Below are 15481 nucleotides of genomic sequence, written 5' to 3'. Positions count from 1 at the left end.
CTGGTGATGTCTATGAGTGCCAGACTTCAGGCAATCATTGACTTCAAAGGATTTTCCTCCAAGTATTAAAAATAATGATTATATTCACAATTATGTTAGTTTGTCCAATTACTTTTGAGCCTCTGAAAATGGGGATGACTGTGTAGAAATAGCTGTAATTCCTAAACAGTTAATATGATTTTTTAGTTTTATCCATTGAATTAAAGCTGAAAGTTTACACTTCCACCACATATTGACTGCTTCCTTTCAAATCCATTGGGGTTGTGTAAAGAGGCAAAATTAGAAAGAATTGTGTCACAGTCCAAATACTTATGGCCCTGACCGTATGTAGATTCCTTTAATTATTGCGGATTTAGATGAGTGGAGATCAAAAATGTGAAGGAATATTTTGACATGTTTAGGCCTTTGGATAAACAAACAAGATATAATATGTCAATTAGTAAGCTTGTTGCTGGTAAGTGGTCTGTTTCTACATTAGAACAGACCAAAGCTAGCTGTTTCTCCCTGTTTCCCATCTTTATGCTAAGCTAAGATGACCACCTGCTGGCTCTTCATATTTAATGTGTACTACTGGATATGTTGTATCTTATTTGCTTAATCTGTAAAAAGAGAAAAATGTAAAAAGGACAATTCATGGTTTTAGAGAACAGTGTCTGGGTTCAGCTGTTTGCATCACTTGCTTCCAGTCTGTATGCTAAGCTAAGCTAATTACCCCCTTGCTCCAGCTCCATGCTTTACTCGACCTTCTCACTTAACATTTAAAGGTCTCATATTCCTATAAATGCTTCAATGCACATTTAGTATACAGCAAATTCCATGGCATTTGTTTTGTTACGGGTATGATTATTTTCTGAGAGACATACCTCACACTTTTAAGGGGTGTTGGTTTGTCATTCTCACCAGCAAAGATTTGTACAACAGTCAACACATTCGTAGAAATGCTATTGATTAAAATTTTTGTTTTTATCCGGTGTTTAAAAAGGTTTCAAATGGCCTGTGGATGACCCGCGTGCAATCAGCTAGTTGGCTGCCTTGCTCTGCATCAGCAACACTGCCATCTGTGCAAAGCCCACAAACACCTGTGCTTCCTGGGTGTGTGCCACAGGGAGTCACTGAAGCAGAGGTGGAGGGCGGAACGCAGTGCTGCAAAAGACAGTTCATGCAAAGAGAAACTAATTTAAAAACCGATTATAACTGTTACTGTAAGATGGAGAAGTCACTGTAAATGCTTCAAGCTGAATTAAGAGCAGAGCTAAATGAGTACTCCGAAGATGACATTGATAGAAAGTAGGTAAAATATGGTTTAAGAAGCAGAAAAATAGATGGATGATGTGATGGAGAAATATAAGCTTTTCCCAAGTCGTTCAAATTCCTCCTCACTCCAACATTATTTCCCCTTGGATAAGAAGGTTAAGCAGGAAAAACATGATCATCATAGGGCAAACTGGTGTCACATTTTCATGCATTTTGTCAGTCTCATTCTTACAAATGTAGCTTGGGGAAAGAGGAGAGAGGTCACCTGTTCCTCTGACCTGATCCATGGAATTAATGGTTATCAACGTCAAAACGGTCAAATCTAATTCCCCTCGGGCTTGCAGCGAGTATTGGCTGAGTTTGCGTGTGTCTGCAGAATTTCTGACAAGACTGCCAGTCGCCCTCCAGAGGAAGCCCGCTCCACAGGCCTCTGCTCCGTTCTCCTATTCATTCGCCAGAATAATTCACACTCAGCTAAAAACAAAGCCGACCGGCAAACATTCTTTGGGGCTGAGGAAAGCGTGGAGATAGATGAAAGGATATCTGCAAGCTAAAGTGTTGCAGATGTGGCGTGTGTGCTGCAGCGGCACTGTGGTGGGGGGGGGGGGGCGTACATGCCTTGGTTTTCAAGCAGGGTTGAATCTTAAATGATTATTGACTAAGCCGTTTTTTGGAAAAGACAGAGTGGGGAAGGTGCCATGGGCCAGTTTTACAGAACCTGACCAGCCTAAAAATGAGCTCACAAAGACATCTTTAAACTTTCCTCAGCCCAGTAACCAGTTGTGGAACGTTTACAACTTCACAGTTCTTCTAATTAAATCATCAAAGGCCAATCAATCTGTCATCTTATATAAATAGATGTATTATGGCTTCGGAAACAAATTTCTCACTGTTTCTGGATAGCTATAAGGACAGAATCACTGTATACCCATTTGCAACCTGATGAGAAAAACAAAAGCGCCAAACTAACTGAGTCAAATTCTTGATGAGGCGTGTTTATATGTGTGTGTGTGTGTGTGTGTGTGTGTGTGTGGCATGACTCCTGCAGGATCAGCGATAATACTTTTATTGCAGACAAATACACAGAGATGAGTAGGCTAGTAATAAACTTTTGGCTCCACCACTAAGCCGACAGTCGATGACTGCGGACCCTCTCCTTGTATGAGTACCACTGCATTGTCTTTTACAATGACCTTGGCTCTTCACACAATCCCATGTCTGATTGCATTACACACACACTCACACACTGAGTGGCTTGTTAGCTTTTACAGCAATTACTGGGGCGCATGTGTCAGTGGCTGTTGGACACATTCATGTTGCATCAATAATCAGAGAAGTTCTGTCTTGTGTTTCTTCAAATGGGTCGCACTTTGATTTTCTTTAACTATAACTAAAAACATACAGTCAATACCATATACTATGGTAATATGCTCACAATGGCAATGCTAAAATGGTAATGTTCATTACATATATTGTTTACCGTGTTAACCATCGGAATTTTGTGTTGGCATACTAACATTGGCTACTTAGCGTTAAGAAAAAGCTATAGCTAAGGCCGATGTCATGAATGACAAACTCATTAAACTTTAGACCTTATGATGGTAAAGAGGTAAAGTAAGGCGTCACCAAAGTAACTACAACTCATGGGATTACAAATGCCTGTATCGAACGTCATGACAATCCATCCAATAGTTGTTGAGACATCTCACTTAACACCACACATGTGACCCTCATGGTGGCGCTATCGTGTCAGATGATCACCAAAGTCATTAGGATTCTCCTTTTGAAGGCCATGGATGCCATTGGATGAGTGAAAACTTACCTGATGGCGCTAGATAGAAAGACAGCACATCAATAAAAACATCCCATGTCGGTTCACAATTTTATGGCTATCCATCCAATAGTTGTTGAGATCTTTCAGTGTTGAGCAAAACAACGGACACTACCATCCCTATAGAGCCACACCAGTGCTGTTATCGTGGTTGGGAAAGAAGCAGTTTACTCAGACAAAGCTTGCAGGGAAGAAGCTGGAAAATAGTTTCCCTTCAAAAACGTGGAGTAAACTGTATTTCTGCGTTCTTGCATCACTAACTTGCAGAAAAAGGTTTCAAAATTTCAAAAACGTGGAATAAACAACAGGAAAGGTTAAGTCAACAATGTTAGCTCAGAAATCGGTATGCTGAAATTCTCAGAAATAGCTGTTTTTGCCTTTTTTTCAAATGAAATTGAGTAAATCATTGAAAAACCCTCAATAAATGAAGGCAATACAGCCCATGTGGTTGTGCAACATGAACCCAGATAAAGAATTAATGATCTGGAGTAAGATTAGCGCCATGTGGTCTTTTCTTCACATGCTGCAGGGTTATCATGGACAGCACTTGCATCCATAAGGAGCTGAGACTGTGTATGAAAGACAGACTGTGAGAGGTTATTTCTTCAGGACTTGTTTGCTGACATTTAGGGAAAGCCTGCACAGACAAACAAGTCCTTGCTGCAGCATTAATTCAGACATGAAGCGAGATGCAGTGAAACTAGTGAAGAACAGAAAAGACATCAGAGGAGTCCGTCCCTCTGTGCCCTGCATTTCAGGCCTCTCCAGCACATATTCATTATTCAGAGGGTGTTCCTCTTCATCTATACCACTGCTCTCGCCTTCTCAGTCATCCCCACCATAGATTTATAATTTATCACCCATGCCTATAAATCTTTGAGTGTTTGTAGAACACCCGTTGGGAAAGTATAATTCAATGATCGGTGCACCAAAAGCAAGCTTGGTCTATGAAAGTAAAATTACAGAAGATCCTGTGAAAAAGCCAGGGACAATTGATGATATTATGTAACAGATCTTCTAAAGTATTGTCTGGGTGTTGGGCAGATGCAGATGCAGAGGATTGATTATTTTGTTCCGCCCCCTTCTGTCTGTCCAAGCTCTAGTACCCGAGCATAGCTGCGACACAGTGATCTTCAGCAGATGAGTCGCCCCATATCGTAAGTTAAGTGGTTTAGTGTTGTGCTGGCAGTTCCTAACGTGATCAATAGGCCATGAATAGTAATAATGTGTTGCCTTATTAAAGCAAGACTAAAAAACTTCATTGCCGTTGTCTGCTGACTCAGGAGCCCAAATAACTTGGCCTGAACAACTGTTCACTTTAAAGATGCTTATCCCCATGGGGCTTTGACTTTGGGTGTGTCACATCGTTACTGCAATAACGATCTGACACATCAAAAGCCTTCGTACTGTGCCTCTTTAGTGAACTGTAAAGCTCATAAAAGAGGCAGTTCATAGGCTGAATTAATAGTTGGCTAACGTTTATTGGCAGGTTGGACCACTGAGAGGCAGTTAATGGTAATTTATGAAGCATTTGTCTGAGCTGTTTGTGGGATAATGAAGCCATCTCAAATCCAAGCATGCCTACTTACAACCATTTGAAAAGTGGTTGACAACATTTCCTTCCTGAATTAATATTTTGTGAGCTATATAGATAGATAGATAGATAGATAGATAGATAGATAGATAGATAGATCATAATGTAGGCTACATTGTTGTTTTGTTAGATGGCCAAATCTTTGATGCTCAATATCTCAGAACAGAAACTGTAATTGTAATTTCGTGACCATTACAGACTCATGTCTGGGTTTCATGTGTTGTCAAAACATTTTGCTCTTAGGACTCTGAGCACCTTGTTGGTTTTGTTTTGGTTTGTGACACATTCTGATCTTCAGAGGATTCATGCAAACCGTCTGTGAGACAGCAGGAGGGATGTGAACATGGGGAAGCTTATCACATATGAAAGGACTTGCTGGGCGCCCCACTGTGTTGACTTGCCCCATGCATGCAGAACATTAACTCGGTTGTCTGAGCCTGTAGATTGATCCCTGCATTACAGTGTTTATCATGTGCCAATTAATATTGTCTGACACAGTAGGACTTCATGGTGGACATGATCGGTGTATGGTTCCCAATTTTAAATCCACATGGCCCGCATGTTGCACTGCTGCACAATGATAGGAATTATTTGGAAAATTCCAAACGTAATCTTTGATTGTTCCTTATTTAGTCGTAAATATTTAACGTTATAGAGAATACAATACAATATTGTATTCTCTATTACAAAACCATACAATATTTGAATACACTTCAGGTCATATCTATTCTTTCTCTCTTGCTCTTGACTCACATGTTAATGGAACTTTGCCCTGCACGTGTTGTTTTTTCAGAGTCTCAACACACTGAGGAACGGAGATAATGGGTTACAAACGTCTTTCCAGGTTAGCCGCTCAAGTGCACATGTGTTACGCATAACTTCAGCCTTGGATTTTTCATAACAAGGCACCATCAATGCTTCACTCAACTTGCCTTTGTTTTAATCCTTTTTCTTGGTTACGCTGACACATGTATTTTCCATTGTTGACCCTTGCACCTGTCAGGTTATATAACAGCACTAAGCCTGGAGAGTTGGTTTGCAGCATGATGGCTTCACTTTGACCATGAGGGATGGTAGGAATGTTACTTTACATATAATAACACATGTGAAAAGTGTGAATGTATTGCATCTTTTGTTTTGATTCACCTTGGCTTGTATTGTGAGCTTTTGGGGTCATGTTCCAGATTTGAGTCCAGACCTTTCTATCCATGCACACATGAGGCGCGTAATCTCTATAATTAAAATGCTTGAAAATCCTCTGTAAACTGGTTCTTATGCAGACTACGAGGCTCCATTATTGTTATTATGTGTGTTATGTAAAAAAAAAAAAATGCTAAATCCTATCATGCATGGTATGTCTGCTAGGACTGACTGCTATCCTTAGAAATGGCAAACAGTTTACAATGTCACATTTTTACTTTTTATTTCCTTCTCTTGATAGAACACTATTGTGTAAATGTCCGTCAGGCTGTTCAATGATCTATTGTGCTTAAATAAAGACAATCTATAACAGTAAAGCGTTATATCCAATTTCTGAAAATGTTCGGAAATTCTGATATCTGAATAAGCTTACAGTCCAGACGATCATACATGGTGTGCATCAAAAAAGACACAGTAGCAGAAAAATGAACCCAAGCCTCTGTGTTTTGGTACTGTGGTCCCATATGTGCAGTCTGCTTTAGGGGGAGCTTAATAATAATATGTTTAATGATAAATGTATTGTTAAATACCTCACAATGAATGTATTTCTTATGAATGAAGTGGCGTCACCAGCATCATAAAACAGAAACAAACAGCAGCTCTATGCAGTGTTATGTTTATTGGCCTGCTTGGATGAGTTCCAATTGTGACTGAACTGTGAACCTGGAAATACATGTTACTGTAGACTTAGATCAACTTTTGTCACGTGAGGGGAAAAACGCAAGACAACAGTTGTAATAGAAAACCTCTGTACAAATAATAGATGGACTGATTATTTTTACTTGTTTCCAAATAGGCTACTGTCTTCAGTGAGTTGAGATGCTTTTTCCACTTTAAAATGATCAAAATGTTTGTCATTGAAACCCGTTACAATGTAAGATAAAAAATCCTCGCCATGTCTTGCACATGCCAGATGCCCGAATAGCAGACGACATCTAAAATCGTTAGAAATGTATTTATTCGTTTGCAAAATGTGGTGATTGCTGTACAAACACGGATGAAATAGCATTTACCCAATTAAAGTAATATTACGTGTACAAATGTACTCAGTTGGTCAGTACAAGAATCAACCGGAATAGAGACACTTTAACAGCAGAATAAAACATCACAAAGGCAACCAATTCAGAGACGTAAAGACAATGTCTGCAACAGCAACAGCCCACAAACACAAAAGAGGGAACCTACACAGTTTTTGCAAACAATGTAGCACACACACATACACACAAACAGGGTTGTTCATCGTATATATTGTTGTACTCACCTGTCTCAACGGCATTCTGCGAGTCTAGAGCAGTGCAGTGTCCTCCAGAATCTGCTTGAGGTTCAACTTCTCTGCTTGTTCATGCTCAAAGCATTGAATTAAAAAAATATATTTTTTTTTTAAAAAGCTGAAGCTGAATGCCTGTCTGTCACAGTTGTCAAAAACAGCATAAAAGTGTCACACACCTCCCTGATGGTAAAAGTTTGCCAATGAATGAAGAGGTTGCTGCTGGAGGATCCACAATGAGCGTTTTAGCATTCAGCACCTGGTCGGGCCCTCACATGGAGCTCTGTGGAGCTCATGCCCTCCTGCAACACTCTTGCAGCTTCTTCTCTGCTGCAGCTTCTGGTGCGTTTGTGGCTTTGGATCCTTTCTTTTATTCCTTTGTTGTTCATCAGCACTTTTTCATGCAACTTTTTATTTTGACTCTGTAACCGACGCGACTTGAAAAGTAGCAACATACAATACTTGAAATGAAAAAAATACTTACAACTTAAAATTAGTTTTTTATGAAAACAACTCTGTTACAGTAATGACAGTAATGTCATTTGTTACTTCCACCCCTGTGTACAAAATATGAAAAATGACACCAATGTATTTTTTGCTAGATAAATGAATGTGGCAGAAACCAGCACAGATGAACATGCACTCCCCAGCGAATGGGAGGGTAGCTGTGGCACCAGCAGCAGCCCCCGATGGTGGCTACGCCTGGTTCATTCTGCTCTCCTGCTTCCTGGTATTTGGCCTGACCTTTGGAGTCATTAAATCATTTGGTGTATTCTACGTCGAGATACACCAATACTTTGAAACCACAGCAACAGGAACAGCTTGGATTACCTCCATTGCCGTGGCTACCATTCACTTTGTGGGTAATTACCAGAATATAAGTACATATGCCTATTTATAAAATATTATAAATTGTATTGAAAAAAAAATACTTTACACTATAGGGCATCAATACATGTTTTATACCCCTCAATTTCAACAATATTATCAAGACTTCATATTCATGTCTTTTAAAATCCCTCCACTCTTTTTGACCTTGATGTCAAATCTTTTAGATGTCTCTGAACAAAATGAGTGTGTGGGTAAATTAAATTAGTATCTGCTGCAAATGTAGGCTCACTCAAGCAGCAAGAGACAATAGTGTTAAAACTCTAAATTATTATCTGTTGTTTAATTCAATGTCTATTTTCACTGAGAATATGAATCAAACTGAATTAGATAAGAGAACATCTTCTTTTATGCAACTTGAAAATAAATAGGACTTCTTACCTGCTATGAAGTACATACACATTCAGTGTACTGCAATTGTGTTGCCCCAAATAAAATAACTGTAAATGTCCTTAATACTATTATATATATATATATATATGTTCTGCGTGTCCCTCTGCAGCTCCTGTAGCATCTGCTCTGAGTGCTCGCTACAGCCATCGCTCTGTAGTGATAATGGGAGGACTGATATGCAGCGTAGGAGTCGTGTTTGGGGCTTTTGCTCGTAACCTGATTGAACTCTACCTAACAGTGGGGTTCCTTAATGGTGAGTGGTTTGAAGCAAACACACACGTACAACAAAAACTCAAAACCATACACACAAAACATGATATTCACTGGTATCCTTTGCTGCAGGTTTTGGCTATGCAATGACATGGACCCCCACAGTGACCATGCTGGGCTTGTACTTTGAGACGAGGCGTCCGATGGCAAACGCCGTGGCCAGCGCTGGAGAGTGCATCCTTACCTTTGTCCTCACACCTCTATTTCAGCTGTTGATTGACAGCTACTCCTGGAGGGGTGCTTTGCTAATCCTGGGGGGTCTGCAACTTAACCTCTGTGTGTGCGGGATGCTGTTGAGGCCACTAAAAGTCACCAGAGACGTGACTTGTGAGGTCAAAGCAGAGGAGGAAGGCTTGTCCCTGGAATTGCTACCAATGGACTACTCAGAGCAAGGCAAACCAAGCTGCCAAGATGCAGAGCTGAGCGTATCTGAGGGGTCTGATCAGGGTTTTAATTCAACCAAGAAAGTCTCAGACATCAGGACCAAGAAGGATGAACTGAGGACCAAAATCCTTAAATATGTAGATTATACCCTCATCACCAATGCTCGATTCATGGTCTACTCCATGTTTGGGGTGTTTGCTGCACTGGGTTTCTTTGCCCCAGCTCTGTTCCTGATTCCATATGCTCGTAGTAAGGGGATTGAGGAGTACCAGGCGGCTGCACTCATGTCCATCTCTGCAGCGTTGGACCTGTTTGGAAGGGTGTTTTTTGGCTGGGTGGCAAACCTCAGACTGGTGGATATGGTACATTCAGTTAGTTAACCAAAGCGACAACATTTTGAAAATCACATATCTGAAAAGATACTACAATCCTGTCCATACAGTGAATATCAGAATCAGAACCCTTTATTGCCAAGTTACACATACAAAGAATTTGACTTGGTGACTGGTGCATAACAATAAACAATAAACTCAGTGCAAGAATCAAGACATAATTTAACAATATAAAATTATTAAAATTCACAATAAAATAGAGTTAACAAACAAACAAATAACAGTACGTTAAAACAAGTATAATATAAAAGTGGCAAGTGTATTTTAATATAGAAAGGATGTGCAAGGGTGTGTAACGGTAGGAAATTGTCCTGGGGGTGTCAGAGTCAGTGGAGGTCTCGGACTTTGTTGATGAACCCAACTGCAGATGGGAAGAAACTGTTCTTGTGAGGTCTTGGTCCTGATGGACCGCAGCCTCCTGCCAGAGGGAAAGGACTCAAACTGTTTGTGTCCAGGTAAGAGGGGTCGGCTACAATCTTTCTTGCCCGCTTCAGGGTCCTGGAAGCGAACAAGTCTTGGAGGAACGGCAGATTGCAGCCAATCACTCTTTCAGCAGAACGAATGATACGCTGAGACGATGATGGAGGAGCAGAGGATGGACTCAATGATGGCAGTGTACAAGTGCACCATCATTGTCTTTGGCAGGTTGATCTTCATCAGCTGCCTCAGGAAGTACATCCTCTGCTGAGCCTTCTTGGTGATGGAGCTAATGTTATGGTCCCACTTGAGGTCCTGGGTTATGGTGGAGCCCAGGACGTGGAAGGACTCCACAGCGTTGATGGGGGAGTCACACAGGGTGATAGGGGCAGGTAGGGCTGCGTTCTTGTGGAAATCCACAAACATCTCCACTGTCTTTAGAGCGTTGAGCTCTAGGTTGTTCAGAATGCACCAGGTCACCAGATGGTTCCATCTCCCACCTGTAGGCGGACTCATTGCCACCAGAGATGAGTCCAATGAGGGTGGTGTCATCCGCGAACTTCAGGAGCTTGACGGACTGGTGACTGGAGGTGCAGCTGTTGGTGTACAGGGAGAAGAGGAGAGGGGAAAGAACGCAGCCTTGGGGGGACTGATGGTCTGAGAGACTGAGACATGTTTCACCAGCTTCACATGCATATGAATCTACCCTCATGCCAATTAGCTTAGCTTAGCATAAAGACTGGAAGCAGTATGAAAGGGCTAGCCTGGCTCTGAACAAAGGTAAAATATATTTTTAAAAATCCACCCTCCAGCTCATTTACTAACATGTTAAATATTGTTTGTTTAATCTGTACAAAAGTATAATAATGGCAATTCAACTTTTAGTAACTTCCTAAAGACAAGAAATTGTGCAGCACATATTCGGGGGCAAGATTTTTTACCATTGGAGCCTCAAGTCCTTATGCTAAGCTAAGCGAACCAGTTGCTGGTTGTAGCATCATAGTTAGCGTAACGACATGACAGTGGTATAACTCTTCTCATCTAACTCTCAGCAAGAAAGAGAATAAGCATATTTCCCAAAATATTGATCTATTCCTGTAAATAAGCAATGGTCTGGATGTGGAGGCCACTGTAAGTGCAACAGCTGATGCACATGTCTGTCTCCTGTGTCTCTACCAGGTGCAGCAGCTGACAGCTACAGTGATTCTGCTGGGAACCGTGTTACTCCTCTGCCCGCTGGCCTCCTCGTTCTCAGAGCTAGCTGTTTTCAGCGCAGCTTTTGGCCTGGTGTATGGTGCCACGGTAGCCATCCACATCACCGTGCTGGCTGAGGTTGTGGGCGTCAACAGGCTCGGAAGTGCGCTGGGTTTCTTCATGCTCATACGTGGTAGCGGAGGCCTGCTTGGACCGCCCATTGCTGGTGAGTGAGAAGGATGCTTTGATAGTTAATTGCAAGTACATGGAGCGCCCACTGTGCATATCAAAGAAATGGATTTCAGCTTTGAGTTGTTGCTGTAAAATTCCCTGTGATCTGTTCCATCATGATAACTTGCTGTCCGCTAGAAATAAACAAGAAGCTGCAAAGGGTAGAATAGAGAAGAATTGTAACTTCATTGACTGTAGCTTAACATTTCTGTTAGCGTAGGAAAAAGCTCAAATCATTAATACAAGGTCACGGTGTCTGTCATTTTCCCGAGCCTGTTCTTCCAACGCATTAAATCTGAAACAATGGATGTGCTTATACACCGTTCTGCATTGTAACCACAGCCCAGTAAGCCTATTCTACCAAAATGAGATTTTTAGACCTTCATGGCATGCAGCACCACCCTTCAATTAATCAGGAATTTTGTCATCCACTCCCAAAGGACCTGGGCTTTTATTCAGAGAGCAACTGTGCAAAAATTGTAATGTCATGATACTCTATGGTTGTGTTAATTTCATGGCCGATTGCTTGTCAACGATTTTTTTTTTGTCCCTCGAATAGAGTTTCTTTCCCACTGACTTTACATTGAGTTGCTTGTGACAGTTGTCCAGATTCATACGTTTTCTCTACACCTTTGTTATGCCATTTCTCTTTTACAGTTGTCCAGATTCATACGCTGTCTCCTACAGAACACGATACAACTGTAAAAGAGAAATGGCATAACAAAGGTGTAGAGAAAACTGCAACCTGTGACCAAAGCGATAACTGATGCATTGGCCACTTTGGGAAAAGCTGTAAACAAAACACTCATATATTTTTAAGTTGATATGGTGAACTTGCTAGCAAACAGTTAGCACAAACAGTTAGACACAAAGCAACATTGCATTCATTTTGAGTTGTGTCTCCGGCCACCAAATAAACGCAAGTCCAATATTCAGTGTGGTTTTATTTCTTTTTTGGTTTTCACCAACCCCTGAGGGAAATATATGGTTCTTTCGCTGCAAAATGCTCCACTATGTACATCAGCTAGTTGCAAACTTTTAGTGTCTGCGTTTTGGTGCTGAGCAGGTATAGTGTACAGTAGCTTTATCAAAGCTTTCTCACTGAAACAGTTGGCTGATGTGGCAGAAAACGACACTGATGAGAGTGGTGAAAGTGAACTATAAAACAGAAAAGTTGCGGGTCATAAAACCAAAACAATGAGCTGAAAGATGTGAAAACACTCATGAGAGCTGAGGGGGATCTGCAGAGCCAAGTGATAACTCTATTTGTTTACATTATAGTGATACAAAATAAAGAACTACTGCAGCTTTAAGTTATGGGACAATACATAAAACATCCAGCAGACAAATTCAATATTATGGGCATATTGCTGACAGGATATTTTGGATAAATCAGTGTTTAACTCTCTCTTATTTATTGTCTGCTTAGTTTTTATGTATGTGTGTATGTTTCTTCTTTTATGATTAGATACATTTTGTAAGAAAAATGAATCAATGATGGCGACTCTTCCCCTTATCTGTACACATAGGTGTCCATCATTTTTTTGTATCCCACCATTGTTCCAAAATACATTTGAATACATGTTAAAATAAACAGATAGGTTTAGCAGCGGCTGGAAAGCTTCTCAAAAGTGTCAGCCTCTTTCGCAATATGTTTGCACTTATCTTCATTAATCAATTTTATTGTGAGAGATAAAAAAATAATCTTAGGCAGCAATACATTGAAATGCCCCCCCTGCCTCTCTCTGCAAGCCAACATATACTGTAGCCCCGCCCACATCACCGTCCTACCAAACCCGATTACTGAGGTTATGACCCCACAACTTTAAACAATAGCAGTAAATACAGCACAGTCAGTAGAGAATCAGTTGCGGAAACCTCTTTAATATGAAAAAACACAGTCACACATTATTGTCGTTTGGATTCATTTGATGGTGTTCAGTGGATTTTCAAGAAGGTGCAGTGTAGCAAAAACAGGGAATACATGTGATGTGAATTATTAAAGAGCAACAGGCTGCTATGTTCCTCTGCAGGATTATAGGAAAACTTGGACTTTCCCTTTTGCTCAGTATTTTTTATTATCAATTAAATCCGTCGATGTATGGAGGAAATGCTTTTCATTACCCTGCTCAGTCCTTTCTCCATTTCCCTTCCACTTCACAAGTTCCTGAAGCCTTCTACTGTAATTTGGATTAAAGCAACACCACCACACGTAAATGTTAAATTTAAGTTAATGCTAAACGCTGAAGCTGACCTCAAATAAAGTAAAAAGCTAATTAAAATGAAGGTGGTGTCCTATTTATAACTTAACACGGCCCCTCTGACACAGGCTATTTCTTACTTATGTACTGTACTTTTCAGTACTTTGAGTACTTTGAAGACCAGAGAGTTGATGGATGTTGAGGATTCATCAAAGTGTTCTAATTATGTTCCCTTCATGGGAGGAAGGCGCTGCCTAGGATAAAATGAATATTCGCGCAATCTTCTCTGCCTCATCTCTGCCTCAGTCTTCTGCCTCATTTAGAAATATCTGTCATTAAAAGAAGCCAAAATGTTAATCATAATTGTTAATGTTGCTGTGCTTTGGCCCGCATGGGTGCATTCCAGTCAGCAAAGAATGTTAAGACTTAAATACGATGATTAGAAATATGACTGTGTCAAAGCTGTAAATCACTTACACGCATTCTTCACTTTAGGATTCTTCATTGACAAGATGAGTGATTACGGAACGGGTTTCTTAATGGCAGGAGTGGCTCTCATCGTCTCTGCTCTGTTCCTGCTCCTCCTCCATCAGATGAACCGCAGGGGTCAAGGGTCAACCACCAAAAACATCGATACGCATACTGACAAGATGGGATGAAGCGGCAGAGCTAAAGCAAAAGAACAGGACATGACATGACTGAAGGAAAAATTGTTTCAGTTGCTGATGTACGATGAGTTTTTAAAGAGATCTGGAGCTCCACGATCACAGTCAGAGGCTAAATCAAGTGAAGTCACACCTCAAGTGTTTCTACAAATGCAAGGGACTGTACCAAAATTGTTATATGTTTGCTATAAATTTGACAATTTATCATCTAAATCTTAATGTGTGTAATGGTTGTACACAATGTGGAAATTAAGTGCTTGTATGCGTTTCCTTTTTTTGTTATTTATTGTTAAAATAGTTTTACCCATTGTAGCATTTTAAGATATTGGTGAGAGAGTTTTGCAGTTTTTCTCTAAGTCAAGGGGCAAATAGTATTAATGCCGGGTTTTGCTTTTTTTAAATTAGCTTCAGCCTTCCTCCCTACCGCGATCATTTTTGTACAGTCCCTAAAGTGTTCATATTGAACCTTGAACTCGGGGTTGACCGTGGCTAAGTGGAGAGCAGGGCCGTCCTTCAATCAAAGGATCGGTGGTTTGATCCCCGACTCCACTAGCCACATGCCAATGTATCCTTGAGCAAGACACTTCACCCCAAATTGCTCCCGTAGCTGTGCCTACGGTGTATAGATAGATACTGAATTGTAAGTCACTTTGGATGAAAGCGTCTGCTACATGACTGTAATGTAATGTAATGAACTCACTCTCTGGAATGGACTAAACTGCAGTAACATAACAAACAGAAACTGTTTATGTCAGGAATGTGACAATAGAGTCTCCTGATTTTTTTAATTGATTTCGATCAAAATCACAAGTCCAGAAGTTGATTCAAAAAGCCTGTGTTACAGATACTGTCTTAAAGTCTGACTTTGTTATTGAACGTGTTTGTCTATTATTGCAGTAGTGTCACATAGATGCTGGGTTGCAGAGGGAAAATGTGACTGTGGCTCCCTCCAGTGAGAAGCTGCTGATATTGCATTTGCAACCTTCTCAACAATAGAACTGAGCTGAAAAGTGCAGATTTGTCCAGATATTATACCACAGGGAGGTTTGTGGAATTTACAGATGTAGACCAAACAACGTAATCATAGTAGATTGTATCGGTTTTCGTTTCAGTGCTTCAACTGAATGTAGAGTATTTTGCTGCTGTAAGTAACAATATATGAAGCATGCTCCCATTAACACAATTAGAAGTGTTAAATTGCATCACTGGAACAACACAATAAGGTCTAAATGGTTCTGTGAGTTTCTTTCCAACTTCAATACAGCCTGAAACCCGAGAGAAAAGCTTTTCTTCATGTACT

At 40.6% G+C, this 15481-nt stretch overlaps 1 protein-coding gene across 1 annotated transcript; it reads left to right on the top strand.

Annotated features, from left to right (window-relative positions):
• The first annotated feature begins 251 nt into the window (after positions 1–251).
• Positions 252–15052, top strand: LOC116389669 (monocarboxylate transporter 2). The gene is made up of 5 exons (XM_031858555.1): positions 252–8009; positions 8537–8680; positions 8770–9443; positions 11070–11310; positions 14012–15052. The coding sequence occupies exons 1-5, from the start codon at positions 7757–7759 to the stop codon at positions 14173–14175; spliced, it is 1476 nt and encodes a 491-aa protein (XP_031714415.1). The 5' UTR covers positions 252–7756; the 3' UTR covers positions 14176–15052.
• Positions 15053–15481: the final 429 nt, after the last annotated feature.

This window comes from Anarrhichthys ocellatus, unplaced genomic scaffold, assembly GCF_004355925.1.
Source record: "Anarrhichthys ocellatus isolate YVR2014 unplaced genomic scaffold, GSC_Weel_1.0 scaffold2, whole genome shotgun sequence".
NCBI lineage: Eukaryota > Metazoa > Chordata > Actinopteri > Perciformes > Anarhichadidae > Anarrhichthys > Anarrhichthys ocellatus.
The sequence above is the reverse complement of the archived record's forward strand: the minus strand, read 5'-3'. Positions and strand labels throughout refer to the sequence as shown.